The sequence below is a fragment of the Choloepus didactylus genome, chromosome 17 (genome assembly GCF_015220235.1).
Source record: "Choloepus didactylus isolate mChoDid1 chromosome 17, mChoDid1.pri, whole genome shotgun sequence".
Lineage (NCBI taxonomy): Eukaryota > Metazoa > Chordata > Mammalia > Pilosa > Megalonychidae > Choloepus > Choloepus didactylus.
In genome coordinates this window covers 73,180,416-73,204,903 of record NC_051323.1, presented here as the reverse complement: position 1 = coordinate 73,204,903, position 24,488 = coordinate 73,180,416, and the positions used below count along the sequence as shown (strand labels likewise).

Here is a 24,488-nt window from a genome sequence, read left to right as displayed (position 1 = left end):
CTTCTACACTATGACAAAAATCTATGGATGAATGATAACATATCTACAAATATATACGTACATGCACAAAGAAGAAAAATGACATGATCATCTCAATAGATGCAGAAAAATCATTTGACACAATTCAACATCCATATATGTTAAAAACTCACCAGGAATAGATAGCAACTTCTCATATAGGGCATCTACGAAAAAATTAAAGCTGTCATTGTACTTAGTGGTGAAAGACTAAATGCTTTCCATGTAACATTCAGAATAAGGCAAAGATGTCCACTCTCACCACACCTGTTCAGCATTGCACTGACATATCCTTGCTAGTTTAGTTAGGGAAGAAAAAGAGATAAGAGGTATAAGGTTGTAAAGTAAGATGTAAAATTTCTGTTCGCAGATGGACATGATAATCTACATGGAAAATCTCTCGGACTTTATCAAAACCAAGCAAACAAATAAATACTAGAGCTATTAAGTGAGGTGAGCAGGTTTTTAGGATACAAGACCAATATGCAAATATCAGTTGTATTTTTGTATGCTGGCAGTGAACAACTGGAAATTTTAAAAATGGTACCATTTACAATAACACCCTCCAAAAGAGAAAAAGAAATTGAAATACTTTGTAATAATCCTAATGTATTATTATATGTAGGGTCTATATACTGAAAACTATAAAACACTAATGAAAAAAGTCACAGAAGGCCGGTATAAATGGAGAGATATATCATGTTCATGGATTGGAAGATTCAGTATGGCTAGGATGTCAGTTCTCCCCATGTTGATCTGTAGATTCAGTGCAGACCCCGTCAAAATCAGAGCAGGATATTTTGTGGGTATCTGCAAACTCTTTGTGAAATTTATACAGAAAGACAAATGAGTTCTGGCAGTCAAAATATTTTTGAAAAAGGAGAACCGGAGGACTCATACTACCTGATTTCAAGACTCACTAATTAATACACTATGATGTTGACAGAATGATGGACCTATAGATCAGTAGGACAGAATCAGAAGTTCAGAACATAAATGAATAAATGGTCAGTTGCTTTTTATTTTTTGGTCATTGGTTAAAAGCAATTCAGTGGAGAAATTATAGTCTTTGCAACAAGTGGTATTAGAACAATTGGAAGTCTATAGGCAAAACAATAAAAAAACCTAGTCTTAAATCTTGCACATTATGCAAAAATTAAGTCATATTGGATTGTAGATCTACATATAACATGTAGAACTATCAAACTTGTATAGGAAAATAGGAGAAAATTTTTGTGATGTTTTGTTAGACAAAGAATGCTTAGGTACGACTCCAAAAGTTTAATTCATAAAAGGAAAAAGTGATAAATTTTGATGAAGTCTGATGAAAAACTTTTGCTCTGCATGATGCCATCAGGAGAATTCAAAAACAACCTACAGATTGAGAATTATTATCTGCAAATCACATATCTCATGTAGGAGTAATAAAAATATCTGTAAAGATCTCTCAAAATTCAACAATAAGAAAACTCACAATCCAACTTAAAAACAGACAGATCTGAACAGACACTTCACCAAAGAAACTATTTAAGGATTACAAATAAGCACACGAAAAGGATGCTCAACATCATTGATTATTAGGGAAATTCAAATTGAAACCACAGTGAGATTCTGTGCATCTACGAGAATGAAAAAATTTTAATGCACATATCCTTACCAAATGCTGGCAAGTATGTGGAACAGTTGGAACTTTTATACACTGCTGGTGTGAATGCAAGGTGATAAAGCCACCTTGGAAAACACCTGGCAGTTTCTTATGAAGGTAAACATATACTTGCTGTATGTCGCTTCAGTCCCACTACAAGATGTTTACCCAATAGAAAGGTTTTTACAAAAGGCTGTGCACACATTTTCATAGCAGCTTTATTCATAATTGCCAAAAACTTGAAACAGTTCAAATATCCTTCAGCTATTGAATGAATAAAGAAACAATGGTGCATCCTTATAGAGGAATGCTATTCAACAATTTAAAAAATTTAATATTGATACATGCAACAATATAGATACATTTAAGATTCAGTATAGATGAATTTTAAATGTATTATGGTGACAGAAGCCAGATTCTATTTAGGTGACATTTTGTAAAACCAATCTTTTGGGCTGGAGAACAGATCAGGAGTCCCCAGGGGCTAAGGCTGTGAGGAAGATCTGACTTACCACAGGCCTGTACAGTGGGTCTTCACTCTGGTGGTGTGTGCCAAAACACAGAATCGTACACCAAAGAGATTTTACTGTTTGTAAATTTAAAAATGCAATATATAAAACAGATAAATAGTGTCTTCCATGAATGTCCTTTTGTTGTTCTTTTTTTAGGGTATGTATCTCGGAGGTAAATGAAGTATTTTCTTTTTAAATAATATTTCTCAGTAATGTGCAAGTATTATAAACCTGAAGTTTTCAAATTTTATCTTTCAGGTGTTGAAGTGCCATCAAAAGACTCTTTGCCAAAGAAAAGGCCAGTTTATGAAGATAAAAAGAAGAAAAAGCCACCACAGCTGCTAGAAAATAAAGAAGGTTTGTATATAAAAAGCTTCTGATTTACTGTTTTCCCACAACTTTCAAAACAGAATGTCTTTTTAAAAAGAAGTTACCAAATCAGATATGCAGATTGAAACTTATTTTCTATAGATTGTTTCCTATTATGTCATCATTCTCACCTGATTCAAATGACAGTAATGGAAAAAGTACTTTACTTCGAAAAATCTGGGTCTTACCTTATGAATCACTATTGTTAACTCTCAAAAGCAAAACTCATATTTTTCTTTTCTTCCTTCTCTGTGATTTTACATTCCATTCCTTAAGCAGAAGAGTAGTTTTCTATAAAACATTCGAGTGACTGATACTTAGCATTTTTCTACACTTGCCAAAAAAATAGGTTTGTATTACTGGTTTTCTTCAACGTTTAACAGAGTATCCTACAGAAATTATGTACTAAAAAAGTATTGTTAACTTAGTTTCTTCCTTTTTTTCAGTGTCAGAACCCATAGAATTAAGTGCTGCTATAGAAGTTGTGGAAAAAGAAGTACCAGAAAAAGATGAGACACCACCTCCTGTTGACCCAGGTCGGTAGTATTAGCTGTGATTGATGAATTCCTATTAAATGGCCTTGATGTGTCATAGCTGTCTTCGAGTTACCATTAAATAGTTTAGGGAAACCAAATATTTGGATGGATAGCCTTTTCTTCTCTCTTTATAGTTACTTCTTAGCATTTCCCACCTTTAAAAAGAATGAAAGTGAGATTTGAATCAATTTTATTCTCTTTAGTAGTGTCAGCAAAATTTTTGTAGAGGGGATGGAGGGTTTTGGATTTTCTGTATCAGTCAAAATCTGGTGGTACTGAGAACTAAAGTTCTTTCTTTATGCTTCAGAAGCAAATTGAAAGCATATTTTAATTAGAACTTTCTAAGAACAAAAAAAATTGGCATTTGAAACCTTGAAGATCAGCTACTATTTGCTAATCAATAAGAGGGTTCAGCTTATTCGTTCTGCACGAGCATGTGTGTGTGAGGTTTTTGTTTTTTTTTTAATTAATTTGAGCATTTGTAGTTTCATAGGAAAGTCATGCAAACTCCCCCCCCTGATTTTTTTTTTTTTAAGGTAAACATTGTTCTCATTCATGAGTCTGAACACTGATAGAATAGCAAGGAGCTAAACGGTAAAATCAAGATAATCCCTAGAATTTAAAGATAGGAGTGGGAGTGGAGACAGCCTTGGAGATTATTGAGATTTGACCCACACTGGTAAATGATATCGTTGATAGTTCTTTTCCTTACTTTTTTCTTTCCTATTCTCAGTATGAAAAGGATTATTCACCTGGGCAGACATCAGCTTGGTATTAATATGATTGCATTGGAGAAATTCAGATTGATATGACTCATAGCAGTTCACTGAAATGTTCCTAACAATCTGAAAAAGGATACATTTTTGTACCACCAAAAATAACTGCTGATTTAGAGACATTTTCCACTCTCATATCTTCTTCAGAATGACTTATCCAAAATTATTGGTAAATAATAATTATTGCAGGGAAGCAGATACCCCATGCCCCACCCTCATTTTCCTTTTATTTGAGATGAGTTTTTATTGCCTTTTTGGGTTTCTGTTAAAAGAGAGTTGTAATTGGTAAGGAGAGTATGAAGTCTGTAATATTAAACAATTTTTAAATGTAGCTTTCTGCCTATTTTGGTGGGGGGGTCTGTAGTAAAGCACTACGTTCAGTTCTTATTTTCAACTGGAGTTGTAGTACCTTTGTACCTACAACTTATTATTTGGGTGTATCTGTAAAGGTGAAAGCAAAATTCTTATGTGTAAGTATGAGTTAAAGATCAAAAAGGAGAGATATATGAAATTTCATTTGTCCTCAAGTAAGAACTGAGTATGTACATGTATCCTTTCTCAGATTGCTAGGAACATTTCAGTGTCTGGGTGTCTAATATTTCACTTACCTTATATATGAAATCTAGGTTAAGCCTAATATGGCATATTGAAAATAGTAGGAAATTATGACGCATTTAGTAACAGTAAATTGTAACATGCTAACTATATTGAAATAGAGTTCCAAAAATACTGAAATGATGTATATATTTTTTGCATAATTAAAACCTTTTCTTTTTATGTCAGAGCATAGTTTCCCACTTTTCTAAAAGCCTCATATTTCCAGGTAATTTTTGTGTCTTTATTGAAAAATTTTATTTACAGAAGAGGAAGAAGAAACTGAGGATGCTGGATTGGATGATTGGGAAGCTATGGCCAGTGATGAGGACAGAGAAAAAGGTGAATAGCTCATAAGCACATGTTGACAAATCTGGTGGTTGTTAGAAGTATATGTGTTTACATGAATAGTCAGTCTGATTATGAAAGCCCTCTGAACATTCCCAGGGACATGGACCTGTCTTGTTCTCTCTGTTGCCGTGGTTCTTAAATCCTCATGGGGATTTCATTTTATGAATAAGAAGGTCATTTGTAAGATAGATAGATAGAATGCAGTTTTTCATAGTGATGATGTTTTAAGTGTAGTTAGGTTATTAAGGCTGGCCTATAAAAGCTTCTTGACCTTAAGGGTAATGCATGTATAATATGAATAAATAGTATAATTCCTAATCACTAGGAATAAAAAACATCTAAGTATTTTTCTTGGTTATTATTTTCTTTCCTTTATTGCTTGAATCTCGACTCTGTTTGGGTTAAATTTGCAGTTTTTTTCCCTAACTTCTTGAGATAAATGTTTGCCTCTCTGATCTTTTTCAGCCGTATACATGTATATAAAGCTATAAATTTTTCTTTAAGCATTTACTTAGCCAAATTCTACAGATTTTGGTACATTACTATTTTCTAATTTCTATTTTGATTTCTCAGCTATACCTTTGGTTTATTTAAAAGTATGTTTCTTAAAGTTCCACATGTGGGAATTTCCTAATCATCTTTTTGTTGCTTCACTGGGATCAGAGAATATGCATCTATCTTTTGAAATATATTGAGACCTGTTGTACAACTTGGCATATGTTAATTATTGTAAATGTTTCATGTGTGATTGTAAAATCTTTGCATTCTGCAGTAGCTGAATGCGTTGTTCTCTCTAAGTAGGTCAAATTAGCTGATCATTTTGTTCAAGTCTTCTATTTCTGTACTTTTTTTTTTTTCCGTTTCTGTTAGAAATCTATTTCTTCTGGAATTCTGTTAATTTTTGCTTTATAAATTTTGAGGCTGTCTTATTATGTGAATACAATCTTATATCTTTCTGGTGAATTGACTTTTATCATTGATGCTCTGCATTAATGCATAAAGTCTACTTTATCTGATATAAATATAACTTCATCAGTTTTGATTTACAAGGAACTGTTGAAAATACATTGGTTTTAAGTTTATCATCTTACCAAGTGCTCTTTATTTGTTCTGCCTTTCTTTTTTTCTCCTTTCTTTAGGATTGCTTGATTTGTGTTTTATTACATTTTGTCTCTTTCCGTTTATTTGGAAGTTCTGTACTTTCCATTTTGTTTTAGTGGTTACTCTAAAGATTTTAACACACATCTTTGAACTATATTTCTAATGTTACGTTCTTTCCAGACAGTGCAAGGACCTTAGACTTCTTGAACTACATTTACCCACCTCTTGATTTATGTATCCTTGCACACATTTCTTCTAATTCTGTGTATATTTTAAACCCCATAATAGTTTATTATTCTTATTTTTTACAGTCAATTTTTATTTATGTTTACCCACATACTCAGCATTTCATTGTGCTTCATTTCTTCCTGCATCTCTGACCTTCCATTTGGGATCATTTTCATGCTATCAGAAGAGTACCTTTTAGTATTTCCTTTAGCATGTATTTATTAGTGACACATTTTATTTTTGCTTTTCTGAAAATGCCTTCATTTCATCTTCATTCTTGAGGATATATTTACTGAGTAAGGAGTTCTGGATTGAAATTTTATTTTTTTAAGCACTTTGAAGATATTATTCTTTTGTCTTGGTTTTCATTGTTTTTGTTGAAACGTCAGGAATCAGCTTAAATTTTACTTGTGTCTTTGGTTCTCAGCAGTTTTGTCATGATAAACCCAGAGTGGATTTCTTTTTATTTATGGTCTTAACAGTTCTGCATCATTAATGAGCCATTGTTTCCCTCAGGGATTCCAATTAACACCTATGATAGACCTTCCTACTGTATCCACCTACTTATCCCCTTTTCTCTATTTTCACCCTTTTGAGTCTCTGTGGTTCATTCTGGATTGTTTCTTCTGATCTGTCCTCTAGTTCATTAATTCTTTACCTAGTTGTTCCTACTCTGCTGTGAAATCCCTCCTTTCAGTTCATCTTTTGTGTTTTCCAGTGTTAGAATTTTCATTTTATTTTTTATAGTTTACATTTCTCTTCTTACATATTGAATCTTGTCTTTTGTTCCTGAATGTTATAAGTGTAGTTGTTTTGAATTTTGGTTTTATAACTTCAGTATATGGAACTGCTCAGGGAATCTGTATGCTGACTTTCCTCATGTCAGTTGTTGTCTGCTGTGCTTTGTTACTTTTGTATATTGTCCTGGGCATTGCACTCGTTAAGCTGTATAAAATAGTTTGAGGCCAAGGATAGTGTTGTCTTTCTCCAGAAAGGATTCATATTTACTTCTGCAAGGAGTCTGAGGGAAGTAGCAATATGAAGTTGTCTTAATGCTAAATTCAGGATTGAGAGGATCAGAAGGTTATCTGCCAATCCTTGGAGCTCCCCAGGTGTAGCTCTTTAGGATTTCACCCTTCATTGAGAATGTTCCCCAGTGTCCAACCCATTCCTGCCTCCAAAATTCTTAGTACTCTAGGACTCCCGGTGTCTGGCCCCCTTTCACTGAGGGATTGTTAAAAAGCACTGATTAGCATTTCAGTTGTCTCTTCCAGAGTCAGCAAATGAACTCAAGTATAAAGTAGAACTAAATACTGGGCTCATGTCACTAGGTTTCTCTCCTCCCTTGGATCCTGGCTCAGTAATGCTTCCCCCCCCCCCCACACCTATTTCAGTATGGATTTATGCATTACATTTTCACTGTGAAATAAGCAGTTTTCACTATAGCGTAGAGACACTTTGCAGTTATGATGCAGCAAGACATTAATTTGCAATTAATGCTATAACTACAGTGGTACTGTTTTATTAGTATACTTTCAGTATTGTTGTCCCTTACCTTAAAGTCTCTTTCTTGATACATATGTCTCATTTTAACTTTCATTTATTTGAAAATCTATTTGTTTCCCTGAAAGAAGGCAATACTGTGCATATAGAAGTAAAAGAAAACCCTGAAGAGGAGGAGGAGGAGGAGGAAGAGGAGGAGGAGGAAGAAGAAGAGAGTGAAGACGAAGAGGAAGGAGAAAGCGAAGGCAGTGAAGATGATGAGGAAGATGAAAAAGTTTCAGATGAGAAAGATGCAGGGAAAATATTAGATAAAAAGACAAGTAAAGAAATGAGCTCAGAATCTGAATCTGATTCTGATGATGATCGAACTAAAGAAGAAAGGGCTTATGATAAAGCAAAACGGAGGATTGAGGTATTTATCTTTCCCTTCTCTTTACGCCTTTCTTCCCCTTTCCCTCTTGTGCTCAGTCTTACAGCAAACAGCATACTCTACAACTAAGGAGTTTCATTGAGCACAGCTTTAAAAAAATATATTTTCAGAGTGGTGTTTTTACCATTTTTTTGGTAATGTTTAGATGTAATAGTCTTTGACACTTGTAATCCAAGGACTTCACTCCCTTTCCTTACTCAGAATGCTGAATGACTCATCACTTTTTTGTTTTTTCCAAATTTTAGTTGCATGCCTTCGTTTATAGATATGCAGAGGTAGTCTGAGCAGATACCCTTAAGTTATAAATGTCAGTTATGTGTTTTTCTCACATATTTACATTAGTCAGTATGAGACATCTGATCACTTTAATTTTTTAAAATCTGGTGGGTTGAAGAGGCTTTTATTCAGTGAAGACACATACTTAGTGGGCTCTGTTTTTCCTACTTAATTCAGTGGACTTACAGAGAAAGTTTTCTTTAGTTCTGTCAACTCACATAAATAATCTGTTAAAAAGTATTTTAGCTTGCTTGAGGATGCTAAACTATTTTGAAGCTAAAAGGTATTTTAGCTTTCTTTTTTCTTCATCTTTTCATGTATAAATCTAACTTTTTTGTTGTTCTTGTTTGTTTTGTTTTAAAACCTATATGTCAGTGTTTACCTTTCCCTTCTATTAAGTCCAAAAAGGGATATGTATTCTGAATTTCGGAAAGACTCAAAAGGTCAATAGTTCTAAATTAGGATTTCTTACCCTTGGCACTATTGGCATTTAGACCAGAAAATTCTTTGTTGTGGGGGTCTGTCCTCTTCAAGTAGCATCCTTCCCCTCTGCCCTCTAGATTTCGGTAGCATTCTCTTCCCTTCTCCCAGGTATGACCACCTGTTCCCACAGTACCTACTCGAACCAGTTTCCTTGCTCTGTACCCACGTCTGAGGGACTGGTGAAATATCTGTACTGTATTTGCTGGTTGAAAAACAAACAAAAACCTGTACAAAGCAAAAAGTAAAGATTATCCCATCACCCCACTCTCCAGGCTTGTTAATAGTTCTGTGTATGAGATTAAAGTTTTAAAAATATTTAATTAAAAAATAACTTAGATAATAAATTTTATAAATACATATTCTTTTTTTAGCATAACAGTATGCTATGGGCCTCTTTTGTTTTTTATGTACTTTTTTTAATTAGAGAAGTTGCATGTTTACAGTAAGTTGATGGAGGAAAAAATAGGACTTTCATACCCACCCTCCCCACTCCCTCCCCATCACTCCCCATCACACACTATTAAAACTGATAGAACAATAATACCATAATTATACCACTGACCACAGTCCATAGCTTACAGTAGTCTTCACTGTTTGTGTTGTACAGTCCTATGGTTTTTAAAATTTTTTCATTCTAGTAATATACACACACCCCAAATTTCCTCTTTCAACCACATTTGAATACACAATTCAGTGCTGCCAGTCATATTCACAATGTTGTGTCACTATTACCACTACATACTACCAAAACTTTTCCATCACCCCAAACAGAAATGCTGTACCAATTAAGTATTAACTCCCTGTTCCCTACCCCCACCCTGGCCCCTAGTAACCTGTATTCTAGTTTCTGAGTAGGAATTTGCTTATTCTAATTATTTCATATCACTATTATACAGTATTTGTCCTATTGTATCTGGCTTATTTCACTCATCGTGGTCTCCTCAAGTTCATTCATGTTATCACATGTATCAGAATTTCATCCCTCTTTATGGCTGGATAATATTCATTGTATGTGTTTACCACATTTTGTTTATCCATTCATTTAGGGGCGCTTGGTTTGCTTCCATATTTTGGCAATTGTGAATAATGCCTTCTGTGGGCATCAGTATGCAAATATCTGTTTGAGTCCCTTCTTTTCTATTCTTTTGGCTATATACCTGGAAGTTGGATTGCCAGGTCATATGGTAATTACATGCTTAACTTTCTGAGGAACTGCAAAAGTGTTTTCCACAGTGGCTGCACCATTTTACATTCCCACCAGCAATGAATGAGTGTTCTTATTTCACCACATCCTTTCCAACACTTATTTTCTCTTTTTTAAATAGTAGCCATTCTGGTAGGTATGAAATGGTATCTTGTGACTTTTTGATTGCATATTCCTAATGGCTAATGATGTTGAGCATCTTTTCCTGTGTATTTTGGTCATTGGTGTATCTTCTGTGGAGAAATGTCTCTTCAAGTTTTTTTGCCTGGTTTTTAATTGGGTTGTTTGTCCTTTGTTGTTGAATTGTAGGATTTCTTTATATATTCTGTGTATTAAACCATTATTGGGTATATGATTTCCAAATATTTTCTCCCATTCTGTAAATTGTCTTGTACTTTCATAGTGAAATCCTTTGCACAAAAATTTTTAATTTTGATGATGTCCTCTTTATTTTTTCTTTTGTTGTTTATGCTTTTGATGTAATATCTAAGAAACCATTGTCTAACACAGGATACTAAATTCTAAAGATGCTTCCCTATATTTTCTTCTAGAAGTTTTATAGTTTGGTTTCTTATATTTAGGTTTTTGATCCATTTTGAGTTGATTTTTGTATATGGTTTGAGGTCAGGATCCACCTTCGTTGTTTGCAAATGGAGATCCATTTTTCCCTGCACCATTTGTTGAAGAGACTTTTCTTTCCTTTTCAGTGGTCTTTGCCCCCTTGTCAAAAATTCTTTGACCATTATGTGAGAGTTGATAGCTGTCAATTCGTTTCCACTGGTTGTTGCTTACTTTTGATTAATGGTTTTATTTTATTTTTTTCCTCTGCTGGTTTGGAAGCAATTCATTTTTTTAATTCTTAGTGTTTATCATAGAAATTATAACATTTAGTGTTGATATAACAGCGTCTAATGATAATTGGTATGTTTATCCTTCTCCTAAATATCCCAGTACCACAATGTCTTGATTAATATAGTTTTATATAGTAAGCTTTGAAATTGGTAAATCTTCCAACTTTGTCTTTTCAAGGTTGTTTGGGCTATTTTTGGTTGCTTTTCCGCATGAATTTTAGGGTTATGTTTTCAGTTTTTGTCGGGATTTTTATAGGGATTGTGTTGAATCTGTAGATCAATTTTGGAGAGAATTAACATCTTAATATTGACTCTTCTAATGCATGAACATAATCTATGGATTTTATCTCCATTTTATTTAGATACTCTTTAATTTCTCTCACCAATGTTTTGTAGTTTCCAGAATACAAGTTTTGCAATTCTTTTTTTAGTATATTACTACTTGTATTCCTTTCTTGGTACAGTTGTGAATGAAATTTTCTTAATTTTATTTTTTATTATTCATTGCTAGTTCTAGAACTATAACTGGTTTCCATAGATTGACTTGTATCCTGCAAATGTGCTAAAAATTTTTTATTCTAATAAGTTTTTATGGGTTTTTTAGAATATTTTACAAGAAGGATCATATTATCTATGAAAAAGACAATTTTATTTCTTCCTTTTGAAATCCTTTTCTATACGATTTTAGAAGGATTGTATTATTTCCTGTTTAAATATTTGGTAGAATTCACAAAAGCCAGGCCATTTTGGGCCTGGGCTTTTGTTTTATGGGAAGATTTTTAAATTACTAATTCAATTCCTTTATTCATAGGTCTATTCAGATTTTCTATTCATCTTAAATTAGTTTCTGTAATTTTTGTCTTTTTAATAATTTGTTTTGTCTAAGAGCATGAAGTTGTTGATAGTATCTGTTTACAGTGCTGTAAGTTTCTGTAAGGTCAGTAGTGATATCCCCTCTTATGATTTTGGTGATCTGTGTCTCCTCTTTTTTCTTGGTCTGTCTAGCTAAAGATTTGTGAATTTTTTTTTTATCTTTTTAAAGAACCAACTTTTGGTTTCATTGATTTTTCTCTGTAGTTTTCCTGTTTTCTCTTTAATTGATTTTCATGGTATTGTATTTCCTTCTTTTTTGCTTGGATTGGATCTAGTGTGTTCTTCTTTATCTGATTTCTTAAGGTGAAAGCTTAAGAATGCTTATTGATTTGAGATCTTTCCTTTCTAATCCCACGTAAATTTGTACTTACAAATTTACCTCTTTGTACTGCTTTAGCTATGTCACACAAATGTTAATATGTTCATGCTTTTGTTTTCATTCTGCTGAAAATATTTTCTAAAGTCCTTTACAGTTTCTTCTTTGATCCGTGTGTTAAGAAGTGTTTGCTGTAATTTCCAAAGGTTTGTGGATATGCAAAATTTCCTTCTGTCATTAATTCTGAATTCTGACCATTGTGTCTGGAGAACATACCTTGTATGGTTTCTATAATTTAAAACTAATTGAAACTTTTTTTATGGCCTAGTATGTGGTCTCTTTTAGAATATTTCTTGTGTGCTTAAGAAGGATGTATATTATGCTGTTGGTGGGTTGAGTGTCCTATAGATGCTAGTTAGGTGGTGGGTTAAGTGCTCTATAGACGCCAGTTAGGTCGTTGCTTGATATTGTTGAAATTTCCTGTAAACTTGCTGGTTTTGGGGTGTAGTTCTTCCATCCATTATTTAGAGTCACGTTTCCACTCTGATCGTTGAATTGTGTATTTCTCCCTTCAGTGCTATCAGTTTTTTCTTCGTGTATTTTGAGACTCTGTTTTTAAGTGCATATTTGTTTACACTTGCTGTATTATCCTGTTCACTTGACGCTTTTATCGTTATAAAATGTCCCTCGTCTCTGATAACATTTTGTGTCATAAAGGCTATTTTGTCTATTGGTATAGCCACTCAATTCTGTTATGGTTTATCATTTCCCAACATTTTATTTTCATTCTTTCTCTTGTAGACAGCATGAAGTTCAATCTTGCTGTTTTATCCCATCAGACAGCCTTTTCATTGGAGTCTTAAATGATTCACATTTAAGTTTATTGTGGATATGGTTGTTAGAATATAATTTTTTTTCTGTTAACTATAGTCTCTATTTGCATTGATTCTATTTTCCCCCCAATCCCACCCCATTTTTAACACCTTGCAATATTGACATTCATTTGTTCTCCCTCATGTAAAAACATATTTGTACCTTTTATCATAATCATTGAGCACCCTAGGTTTCACTGAGTTATACAGTCCCAGTCTTTAACTTTCCTCTTTCCTTCTGGTGTCCCGCATGCTCCTAACCTTCCTCTTTCAATCATACTCATAGTCATCTTTGTTCAGTGTACTTACATTGTAGTGCTACTGTCTCCCAAAACTGTGTTTCAAACCTCTCACTCCTGTCCTGTCTTTTCCTTTCTGTCTGTAGTGCTCCCTTTAGTGTTTCCTGTAGAGCAGTTATCTTGTTTACAAACTCTGTCATTGTCTGTTTGTCAGAGAATATTTTAAGCTCTCCCTCATATTTGAAGGACAGTTTTGCCGGATATAGGATTCTTGGTTGGTGGTTTTTCTCTTTCAGTATCTTAAATATATCACTCCACTTCCTTCTTGCCTCCATGGTTCCTATTGAGAAGTTCACATATAGTCTTATCTAGCTTCCTTTGTATGTGATGGGTTGCTTTTCTCTTGCTGCTTTCAGGATTCTCTTTTTATCTTTGACATTTGATAATCTGATTATTAAGTGTCTTGGCATAGGCCTATTCAGATCTATTCTGTTTGGGGTATGCTGCGCTTCTTGGATCTGTAATTTTATGTCTTTCAAAAAAGATAGGAAGTTTTCATTGATTATTTCCTCTATTATTGCTTCTGCCCCTTTTTCCTTCTCTTCTCCTTCTGGGACACCCATGACACGTACGTTCCTGCATTTCGTTTTGTCTTTAAGTTCCCGGAGACGTTGCTCATATTTTTCCATTCTTTTCTCTATCTGTTCTTTTGTGTGTAGGCTTTCAGGTACCTTGTTCTTCAGTTCCTGAATATTTTCTTCTGCCTCTTGAGATCTGCTGTTGTATGTCTCCATTGTGTCCTTCATCTCATGTGTTGTGCTTTTCATTTCCATAGATTCTGTCAGTTGTTTTTCAAACTTCAATTTCTACCTTATGTATGCCCAGTGTTTTCATTATACGGTTCATCTCTTTTGCCATGTCTTCCCTAAACTTTTTGAATTGATTTAGTATTAGTTGTTTCAATTCCTGTATCTCAGTTGAAGTGGAGTTTGAGTGGGCCATTAACTTCATTTTTCTTAGTGTAGGTTGTAGTTTTCTGTTGTCTAGGGATCTGGTTTCCTTAGTTACCCCAATCACGTTTTCCCAGACCAGAATGGGCTCAGGTCTAGTAGGAGGCAATAGTATCCCGTCTCCCTGAGGGTGTTTTAGATTGGTACACCCTGTGAGGCCTTAAGTCACTGTGCTTTTCTGCCCAGCAGGTAGTGCCTGTCAGCCTGTAGCTCCAGACTGGTGTAAGGAGGTGTGGCATGTGGCTGTTTTCTCCCAGGCTCTGGAGTCTGGTTATGAATGGAAGGCGGGTAGTAGAGCTTGGCACAGCCTCTTTCCTCTTAGAGAAGATACATCCCCTGGGGAGAGTCATTAGCATTTGAATAGTCTCTGACTGTGCTGTCTCTGCCCTTGTCTGAGTCTGAGCTCTGGGAATTGAAAACGGCTGAGGCTTTCTCCACTGAGCCAAAAAATGGACACAATGCCCCCCTTCATGGTCAGTCTGCAGACCCCTCAGCTTCACCCATCGACCAGAGACAGCACCCAGTCCTCTGGGCTCTCCCTCCCTCCCAGAGAGGTCCTCCAGCTCTCCAAGGTCAGTTGTACCAAAAGCCTCTGTCTGCTTGTTGGGGGTTCGTAGCTTGTCGTGAGCAGTCCACTCGTTAATTAAAATCCCAGTTGGAGCTCAGCTGAGCTATATTCGCTTGCTTGGAGAGTGCTGCTCTCTAGCACAGTGAAGCTTTGCAGTTTGCCGTGGGGGTGGGGTTCTCAGGCTTTACAGTTCGGGCCATGGTGGGAGGGGGCTCCCAGCATGGATTTGCAGTTTTTACTTACAGATTTTATGCTGTGATCTCGGGCATTGCTCCCAGTTCCGGTTTGTGTATGGTGAGTGGATGGTCACGTTTGTCTCCCCACAGTTATTCCAGATTATTTACTAGTTGTTTCTGATTGTTTATTAATTGTTCTAGGGTGACTGACTGGCTTCCATTCCTCTCTATGCTGCCATCTTCTTCCATCTCCTAGAATATAATTTTAACACCTTTGTTAAATTTTTTAAGCTTTATTTTTAGTTATTTTCTTCATGGTTCCTCTAGTGATTAAAATATATGCCTTAATTTATCATTGTCTTCTTTTGATTAATACTAACTTAATTCTAGTAAAACATAGAAACTTTGTTTCAGTATAGCTCCATTCCTTCTCCTTTCCTTTATGCCATTATTGTCATACGTGTATATTTGTTGTAAACCAACAAAAGTGTTGTTATTATTGCTTTATTTGATCTTATATTTTTCAAAGGAGTTAAGTGAAAGGCAAAAAATATATTTATAGAGTCTTTTATATTAACCTATATTAGCATATTTGGTGTTCCTCATTTCTTCCCATGGATTTGAGTTACTGTCTGGTGTCATTTCTTTGCTACAATATAGCTTCATTCCCACTCCCTCACTGCTTTTGTGTTATCTTGTTAATTTTTATTACCTCTTTATATATTATAGGCTCCTATACTTTTTTTTTAATTAGAGAAGCTGTAGGTTTACAGAAAGATCATGCAGAGAATACTGAGTTCCTATATAACTCTCTTCACATGCACAGTTTTTCCCTATTATTAATACTTTGCAGTAGTGTTTTACCTTTGCTACAACAGGTGAAAGAATATTACTCTAATTATATTATTATTTATAGTCCATAGTTTATGTTAGGGTATACTCTTTGTATTGTACAGACCTATGTTTTCTTTTAAATGTTTATTCTGGTAACATATATACAATCTAAAATTCCCCCTTTTAACCAAATTCAAATATATAATTCAGTGGTGTTTAATTACATTCACAATGTTATGCTACCATCATCACCCTTTATTACCAAAACTTTCCCATTGTCCCAAAAAGAAATTCTTCACTAATTAAGCATTATCTTCCCGTTCCCTACTCCCTGCCCAGCCTCTGATAACCTTTATTCTAGTTTCTGACTCTGTGAATTTGCTTATTCTAATTATTTCATACCAGTGAGATTATACAGTATTTGTCCTTTTGAGTCTGGCTTATTTTACTCAACTTGATGTCTCCAATATAGTTTCTTTCTTTCTTTTTTTTGGTAATCAAACCTTTTAATAAACACTTAACTGAGGTATAATTTACATACCATGAAAGTTTCTCGTATAAAGTGTACAGTCCAATTTACTAAGTTGGGAACCATCACCATAATCCAGCTTTAGAATAGTTCCATCACTCCAGTATGATTCCTTTAGGCCTCTCACCTCTCACCTCTTTCCTTGCAAAACTGCCCACATGCCCTTCTGCATGTGTACTTAATAAATAAGTTTTTTTCCTGCTTATTCAGGAAAAAAAAAAAGATTCCTTTGCCCATTTATAGTTAATCGCCATTTCCTTCCTCTCCCCAGGCAACCACTGATCTATTTTCTCCCTCTATTAGATTTGACTCTTCTGGAATTTCATATATATGGGATCAAGCAGTAGAATTACTGTTTCTTGAAGTTTTTTAAATCAAGAGAAGAAAGTTGAAAAATGGACATTTTTGCTGTCTTTTGTATTTGCCTATATATTTACTTTCACTGGTCCTTTTTTTTTTTCCCCTTAATCTGAGTTCAGGTTATATCTGGTGTCACTTCATTCAGCCTGAAAAACTTCCTGTGGTGGTTCTCATAATGCTGATCTGGTAACAGTAAATTTTCTTAGTCTTTTTTTAATCTGGGAATTTGTTTATTTTACCTCCAGTTTTTGAGGATAATTTTCCTGCAATACAGAATGTTTGTTTGACAGTTTTTTTTTCATGCAGCACTTTAAATATGCCATCCCACTGTCTCCTGGCCTCCGTTGTTTCTGGTGAGAAGTCAGTTATTAATCTTACTGGGGTTCCCTTGTTCATGACAAGTGGTCTTTTGTTGCTATCAAGCTTTTGTTTTTGACTTTGGCTTTCAGCAGTTTATGGTGTCTCTTGGTGTGGATTTCCTTTGGCCTTTATTTCTTCACATATCTTTTTCTGCCTCTTTTTTGGTCTCCTGTCCTGGGCTTTCATTACATGAAAATTGGTGCACTTGTTTGTGTCCTACGGGTTTCTGAGGCTCTGTTTTTGTTTTTTTTTTCATTCTCTATTCTTTCCATTGTTCAGATTAATCTGTCTTTTTTTTTTAAAGATGGAACAATTTTAATTATCCAGTCTGAGGAATAGAAGGAAAAAAAATGAGGGAAAATGAACATAGCTTCAGGAACTTTTGAACTCCATTAAACATACCAACATACACATCAAGAGAGTCCCAGAGGTGGCCTCTGGGTCGCGGCCAAGCAGATGGCAGTGAGCATATACATGACATCAGTGACTGGTGATAACTAAGTTGATGTGAGATGCTGGTGTGGATCAAAGAGTCTCTGCAGTTGAATTTTTTTTTAATTAAATTCAGTTTTATTGAAATATATTCACATACCATACAGTCATCCATGGTGTACAATCAACTGTTCACAGTACCATCACATAGCCATGCATTCAGCCCAACCTATCCTCGAACATTTTCCTTACATCAGAAAGAATCAGAACAAGAATAAAATTAAAAGTAAAAAAGAACACCCAAATCATCCCCCCCCATCCCACCCTATTTTTCATTTAGTTTTTGTCCCGATTTTTCTACCCATCCATCCATACACTAGATAAAGGGAGTGTGATCCACAAGGTTTTCACAGTCACGCTGTCACCCCTTGCAATCTACATTGTTGTACAATCATCTTCAGGAGTCCAGAATACTGGGTTGGAGTTTGATGGTTTCAGGTATTTACTTCTAGCTATTCCAATACATTAAAACCTAAGAGGTGTTATCTATATAGTGCATAAGAATGTCCACCAGAGTGACATCTCAACTCCAGTTCTGCAGTTGAGTTTGAGAAAGATTGAACAGTGGTGCCCAGGGGCTGCCCATTGTCAGTTTGTGGACAAGCTGTTCCCTGGCTCCATTAGCGTGAAGAAAGAGACATTCCAAGCTAAGTTAGAACATGAATACATACAGAACTTCAAAACACTACAAGCAGGTTTTAAGAGAATGGGTGCTGACAAAATAATTTCTGTGGAAAGTTTCAGGATAATTTTGAATTCATTCAGCGGTTCAGAAATTGATGAGCTGTTGAGCCTCTCTAATGAGTTTTTAATTTACTTAACATTTCAACTCCAAAATTTCCATGTGATTCTTAAAAAATAATTTTTTGTTGTTGATATACTGTTTTTGATGAGTCATAATTGTTATCACACTTTCCTCCATTTCTTTAAACTTGGTTTAGTTCTTTAAATATATTTATAGTAGCTGCTTTCAGGTGTTTGCTAGGTCTAACATCTGGACCCCTCAAGGACAGTTTTTTTTTTGACTACTTTTTCCCCTGCTATAGGTCAAACTTTCCTGTTTGTTTTTCTTAGAGTTTTTTTGTTGGCAGGTGGACATTTCGGATAATATGTTGTAGCAAGTCTGATTTCTGCTGGTCCCACAAGAGTGGTGGTTGTAACTGTATTTGTTTGGTGAATTGTGTGGATGAATTTGGTGGAACTTGTTTCTCCTGTGGTATATAGCTGCTGATGTTTCTTCTTTGTTTTTATTTTTAAACCTGGCTTTCTAGGGATTCCATCTGGGTCAATTTATCTTAGTGGTTAGCCAGTGATTGGTCAGTGGTTGTGCTTAAAGACTTTGAGGCAGTAAAGCTTCCACATTTTTAGTGTGGCTTAAAGAATGCATTCAAACTTGGGTCAGTTTACTAGTCTACTTTGGTATGCGTTTGCAAGGCCTCTTACTGAGTCAAGAATGGGTGGCTCAATAAGGCCCTCTCTGGTCTTTTTTCATTATTTCCACAGCCGTCAGCATCAGCACAGCCTTCCAGATAACCAGAGAAAAGTGGAATCCACAGGGGATCTCCTTGTGACTTTTCTGGCTGATCTTCCAGGTTATTGTTTGCGCCTCCAGTTTCAAGAGCTTAGTCTTTGCTGCGAGCCTTTCCTGTGTATGCCATTGAGCTCACTGTTGATTTTGACAGTGCCCAGTGCATGACCTCCACAGTCTTGCTAACCCAGTCCTACTCCATGGAGCTAGAGGAGTGCGTGGAGGGTGATGGATAGTCCCAGTTTAAAACTCCACCGACCTGCATTGCTTTTACTAAGGGTCAGAAGACTTTCTTCAGTTAAATGTTTCTCAATTTGTTAGTTATTTTCCTTTGGCCAATTTCCATGATCTTTAAATGATTTTTTTTTTTTTTTAACTGTTTTGCACCCAGTTTTATCATTGCTTTTTGGATAAAGGATTTGCCAAACCCCTCGTTCTATCGTTGAAGAAGTCCCATCTCAGCATATTTAACAGCTCCATTTTATATTTGTTTTACGGAAGGATTCTAATTTAACTTCATAGTTCTAAAATCTTGGTGTATTTTAGAATTTGGAGAACTTCCTCCCGGATTTCTTGTGTCAGAATCTCCATGCTGGTTTGGGACCTCTACCCAGTTGATTCTTTGGCAGCCAGATAGGTATCAGCCATGATGTTTGGAAGACACTCATCACGAAATCCTCCGCTGAAGAACATTAAGTTGTTACTTATTTTCCACTATTATAAACAATACTGCAGTGAACAAAACACTTTTGTTGTACAAGTACCTCTCTGTGACTTGTCATTTTATTGTTTCAGGATAAATACTTAGAGGTGGAATTTCTACATCCAAATCTGTATCACATTGCCCTTCAGAAAAGCTTAACAATTTCGCCAAGTGTGGGAGGCAATTTTTAAGCATATCAAATCATAATTAAAGTCATGATGTTTGAATTTGAGTTGCACGTACTGTGAGGCTGTCATATACTACTCTTAGCTAGTAAATAAGTCCTACTTCTACAGTTCTTAAAAGTTTTTCATTCTGGGACCATTTCCTACCAGTGTTTAGTGCTAGAAATGAAAGTAAAGGACACATATAAAAATGGATTTTAACTAGTAAATGGTTTTGTAAATGACATTACTTCAGGATTTTGATGAAAGTCTACCTCATTTGCATACCAGTTTTACTGTACTTGAAAGGTTGTCATTTTGAAGAAGGACTGTATATATCCTGGCAGGTATTTTTGTTTGGTTATCAGAAAACTGAAATATTTAGGTAAATGCTGCAGAGAAAACATTTTGGTTCAAGGAAAAGCTTTTCTCAGAATTATTGGTGTACCTGGAAGTGGTAATGTCTTGGGATGGCAGTGAATGTCATTGGATTTATTTAAGCAGAGACTTAATAGGCTCCTAACTGAGGAGGTTTAATAGCATTTGTACACTAGATAAAAGTTTGAAATAAATTCCTTTAAGAAACTATATAAAAATTTTAGGTTCTAACAAATTTTTTAAAAATTTAATAGACTGTACTGTACTGTATGGTAAGTATGACTGAAAATCAAATTGATTATATTCTGTTGAATTAGCTATATACAAAGGTGTTCAGAAAGTTTGAGCCAAATCTACACCATTCTTGTTCACATTTAATAGTGGAATTCTGAAATCTCTTTTAAACAGGTTTCTCCTTGTTCACGGTAGCTGCGATAGGATTTAGATTGTAAAGTTTACATTATAAAATTAATTACATGTAGTCATGTCAATATAGAACTTGAAAGCAGGCTGTGGCATTCTGTTAAATGATAGTGAGGGCTTGAAATAATATTTAATTTTTGTGACTGTTTCTTCATTTCTAGAAACGGAGACTTGAGCATAGTAAAAATGTAAATACAGAAAAGCTAAGAGCCCCTGTTATCTGTGTACTTGGACATGTAGACACAGGGAAGACAAAAATTCTGGATAAGGTGAGAATGTTTTATGAATTGACATAACTTTACATAGCTAATTTTTAATTTTCTGAAATACCTAACTTTCTAATTAGGTTTTTTAAAAAGCTAATAAAAGCTAAAGCATATATAGGCAATTTTTGTTACTTTTGCTTCATCTTTATCTATTTCAAAATACAAATCTGAATTTGCTGTCTTTTTACAGCTCCGTCACACCCATGTGCAGGATGGTGAAGCAGGTGGTATAACACAGCAAATCGGGGCTACTAATGTTCCTCTTGAAGCTATTAATGAACAAACTAAGATGATTAAAAATGTAAGTACACTGTATTTCTTACGGGTGTTTTCATTTCTAAGACAAAGTTAAGATACAAGGTATTTCAAACAGAAAAAGCTTTGTATGTCAGATACCTATATGCTCACCATTCAGAATTAACATAGGTTAATATGTAAATAACATAAAGCGTTACTTTGCTTTAGATCTTTCTTTTTAAGAAAAAGCATTACATATTGTAGGAGCCCTTACTTACCAGTTCCTTTTCTCTCTCCCAGAGGTAACCACAGTTCCGAAGTTAAAGCGTCTCATTCCCCTCCTTGTTCTAAGACTTTGACTATATATCTCCATCTTTAAAAATTCTGTTTGGTCTTCCACTCCTTTTTTATGTTAAATTGATTACATTTTTCTTATCTCTCTTTTTTCTCTAAATTGTTTGGGATAACAGAGAAAATCATGTAAGACAAATGTAAAGCTTAATGAATCAATCATTATAGTACAGACACCCTTTAAAGTGTCACCTATGTTAAGAGATAGAATGTCAGCTACCTCAGAGGCTCTCCACATGTCCCTTCCCAATCAAAACCCTCTTCTTCCACCCAAGTGTAACTTTCATGGTGATGATCCTCATTATTATTTTTTAATGTATTAGTGGTGACAGAATGGTGATATTCCAGTTCTATCATCCATCTTCCTTTATTTATTGGATTTCTTCTATAGACAAACTATGCCTCCTCAATTGTTTGACTACTCAGTGGTAATATGTATAGGAAAGGCAGAATAAATGCCTGATCCTGTATCTTTATTTACCAACTTTTAAAGTAAACAGTGGCCACTTTTGTTTTGTTTTGTATTATTATGAACGCTAAATGGATTTAAACATATTTGCTGTTTTTCACCCCTTTTCAGTTGTATTACTGATGCTGAGAGAATCGCATCTTTGCCTGGTGGTTGGCTGCTGCGTGTTTTGGATTCAATTATCATAGTATTAGTCTTCCTTGCATCCATGCTATGTGGCTTAACATGATGTTCCAGGCTCAACTCACACATCTTTACCCCAGGCCTGAAATGGTCATTTCTTCAAGAAATCCAGATTAGTTTTCATGGAAATTGGCTTTCAGCCCACAGTCTGGACACTGGGGAGTGGACAGAGCTAGGAAATTAAAAAGTGTGCATGCGTGTGTGTGTCTGTGTAAAGATTAAATTCCTCATTGGTCATACTGATACTTTCAGTTCATATTTAGGACTTGAAGTATTTACTTAGCCTCTTCTTAATTTTATCTGTATTTCTCTTTTCCCCCTACATTGAGAATCCTGCATCTCAAGTACACTGAGGTTGATAGAATTAGGATATCATATAATTACTTATTTGCTGTACCCCATATTACGTACATGACAGTCTCAGAATAGCAGTACCTACACTACCACCTGCCTGATTACTCGAACAGTTTTTAAAATTTTTGTGTATGCTCTTTCCATTCATTCTCTCTCCTTTGTTTTGTTTTATTGTAACAGTTGTAATTAGAATGTAATCAAATCAGGAGAAAGAAATGACACAGTTATTTGAACAAGGAAGACTGGTATAAAAGATTATTAAGGGAACTGGACTAACGGTGGATTGGGTAAGAGGGGAGGAAAAGACAATCCTAAAGGATACCCTAAAGTTGAAGGGAGGTATCCAGCAAAGGGCCCAATTCAGAGGACAGAATTCTTTTCAAGGCTGGGATTCAGACCTCACTGGAAAGGAGTGGTTGAGGCCCACTGGTTAGTGGAAAAGTACTCTGGGCTTTCCTAGGCCAGAGCTGGTCCACAGTCACAGGGTAAGGCTGGAGGCAGAGACCCACCTGCTGAAGCTCCAGTAGACTGGCTAGGAAGCTGTCCCCTGGGCTTTCTGTCGATTTGCTGGACAGCCAGCTGGGGTCCCATCTGCATTCCTGGACAGGTCCTGGGAAGTTGCCCAGGGAGGAGGCTTTGCTGTTGACTCACTGGGAAGCTGTCGTTAGGAAATCACCTGGAAGTGATCTAGGACATCCGGGTCCTGCTTTTTATGCAGGAGGCACAGTTCCAGCTCCCTGCTTCACATGGGCCCCAGGCCAGGAATTCTGTCCTGTCTGAATAATTAGCCCCAGCTCCTACATGTTAGAAGTCACACTGCCCTCTCTTGGTCCCTTAGGGCCCCCAAGGCCTAGGATGCCAACTTCTCAGGCTCCGTGTTCTCTCTTCATTTCTTTCTAGTACTCGGGGAGTTTCCTTTTGGGCCAGACTGTATGATTTAGAATTTATTTTGGTTGTATTTCATCTACCATTTCTATGTATTGGTAACTGAAGAGTTCGTATCAGTTTATCCACCATGTTGCCAGAACTTGAAGTCTCATGTAATATTTTAGAACAGTGTTAAAGAGCAAGATTTTATTAGGCCTGTATTAAAGTTCTTGGGATAATCTTTATATGACAAATGATCGTAATTCTTTATGTTTGTATTCAAGACACTGAAATGAAAATATATATGGTAGTCACTAAACGTTGATTTAAGACCTTCAGAATGGAAATTTGAAACATTTTACCTTTGAATCATTTTGGCCTAGATCAGGAGATAGAATTTTGACAAATCATTTGAAGATTGATGAAAAATATAAATGAGCATTGTAAAGGGTTTCAGTTTTGTTTTGTTTGGGGGTATGTATGTATGTAACTTGTTGGTTAATACTACTTTTTAGGTTAAAAGAGAATGTCAAACTGAGTCCTGTTGTAGTGTTCACATTCATTTATACACTTTTGTTCAGAAAATCAGGTATTTATGACATGACTTAGATAAAGCAGAGTATGAATTTATTCTTTAAAATTTAGGTCAAAGTGGCAGATGTTCTTTAAAACACACTTTGAGATATTTCTGAGAGTTTAGACTCACTTTAAAATTGGACCAGATAAATTTTCCAAATGTTGTGAAATATCTTGAATATCCGCTTCTTACATATAATCACTCTCAGATGACTGTCATTTATATCATCTCTCACTAATAATTGGCTCAAACTTATGCTACATTTTAGTTTTGTGACTTAAAGAAAGAGGCTATTTTCTCATTTCAGTTTTTTTTTTTTTTCTGCAAAACTCCTGATGTTGATAAAAGTTTTTTATGCTTTGCTTGTTGACTCACTGTTTTAAAAGTTTATTTGGAAAAAGGAGTGCTGATATGTTTGAGTTTTTATGGCAGACTGTTTTAAAAAGAAACTTTTTGTTCTGGCTTCCGTAAGCTCTGCACTT

The 24,488-nt window shown here is 35.2% G+C and overlaps 1 protein-coding gene across 2 annotated transcripts in view; it reads left to right on the top strand.

Moving 5' to 3' along the window:
• EIF5B (eukaryotic translation initiation factor 5B) overlaps positions 1-24,488 on the top strand; it is a 102,309-nt gene that overhangs the window by 59,630 nt on the left and 18,191 nt on the right. Inside the window, exons 7-12 of one of the 2 annotated variants that reach the window (XM_037807470.1) lie at positions 2,434-2,532; positions 2,991-3,080; positions 4,718-4,792; positions 7,765-8,045; positions 20,864-20,971; positions 21,159-21,269. In XM_037807470.1, the coding sequence (XP_037663398.1) occupies positions 2,434-2,532; positions 2,991-3,080; positions 4,718-4,792; positions 7,765-8,045; positions 20,864-20,971; positions 21,159-21,269 (764 nt within the window). Of the gene's footprint in view, positions 1-2,433; positions 2,533-2,990; positions 3,081-4,717; positions 4,793-7,761; positions 8,046-20,863; positions 20,972-21,158; positions 21,270-24,488 lie in introns of both variants that reach the window. The other variant, XM_037807469.1, reaches the window with a different exon arrangement.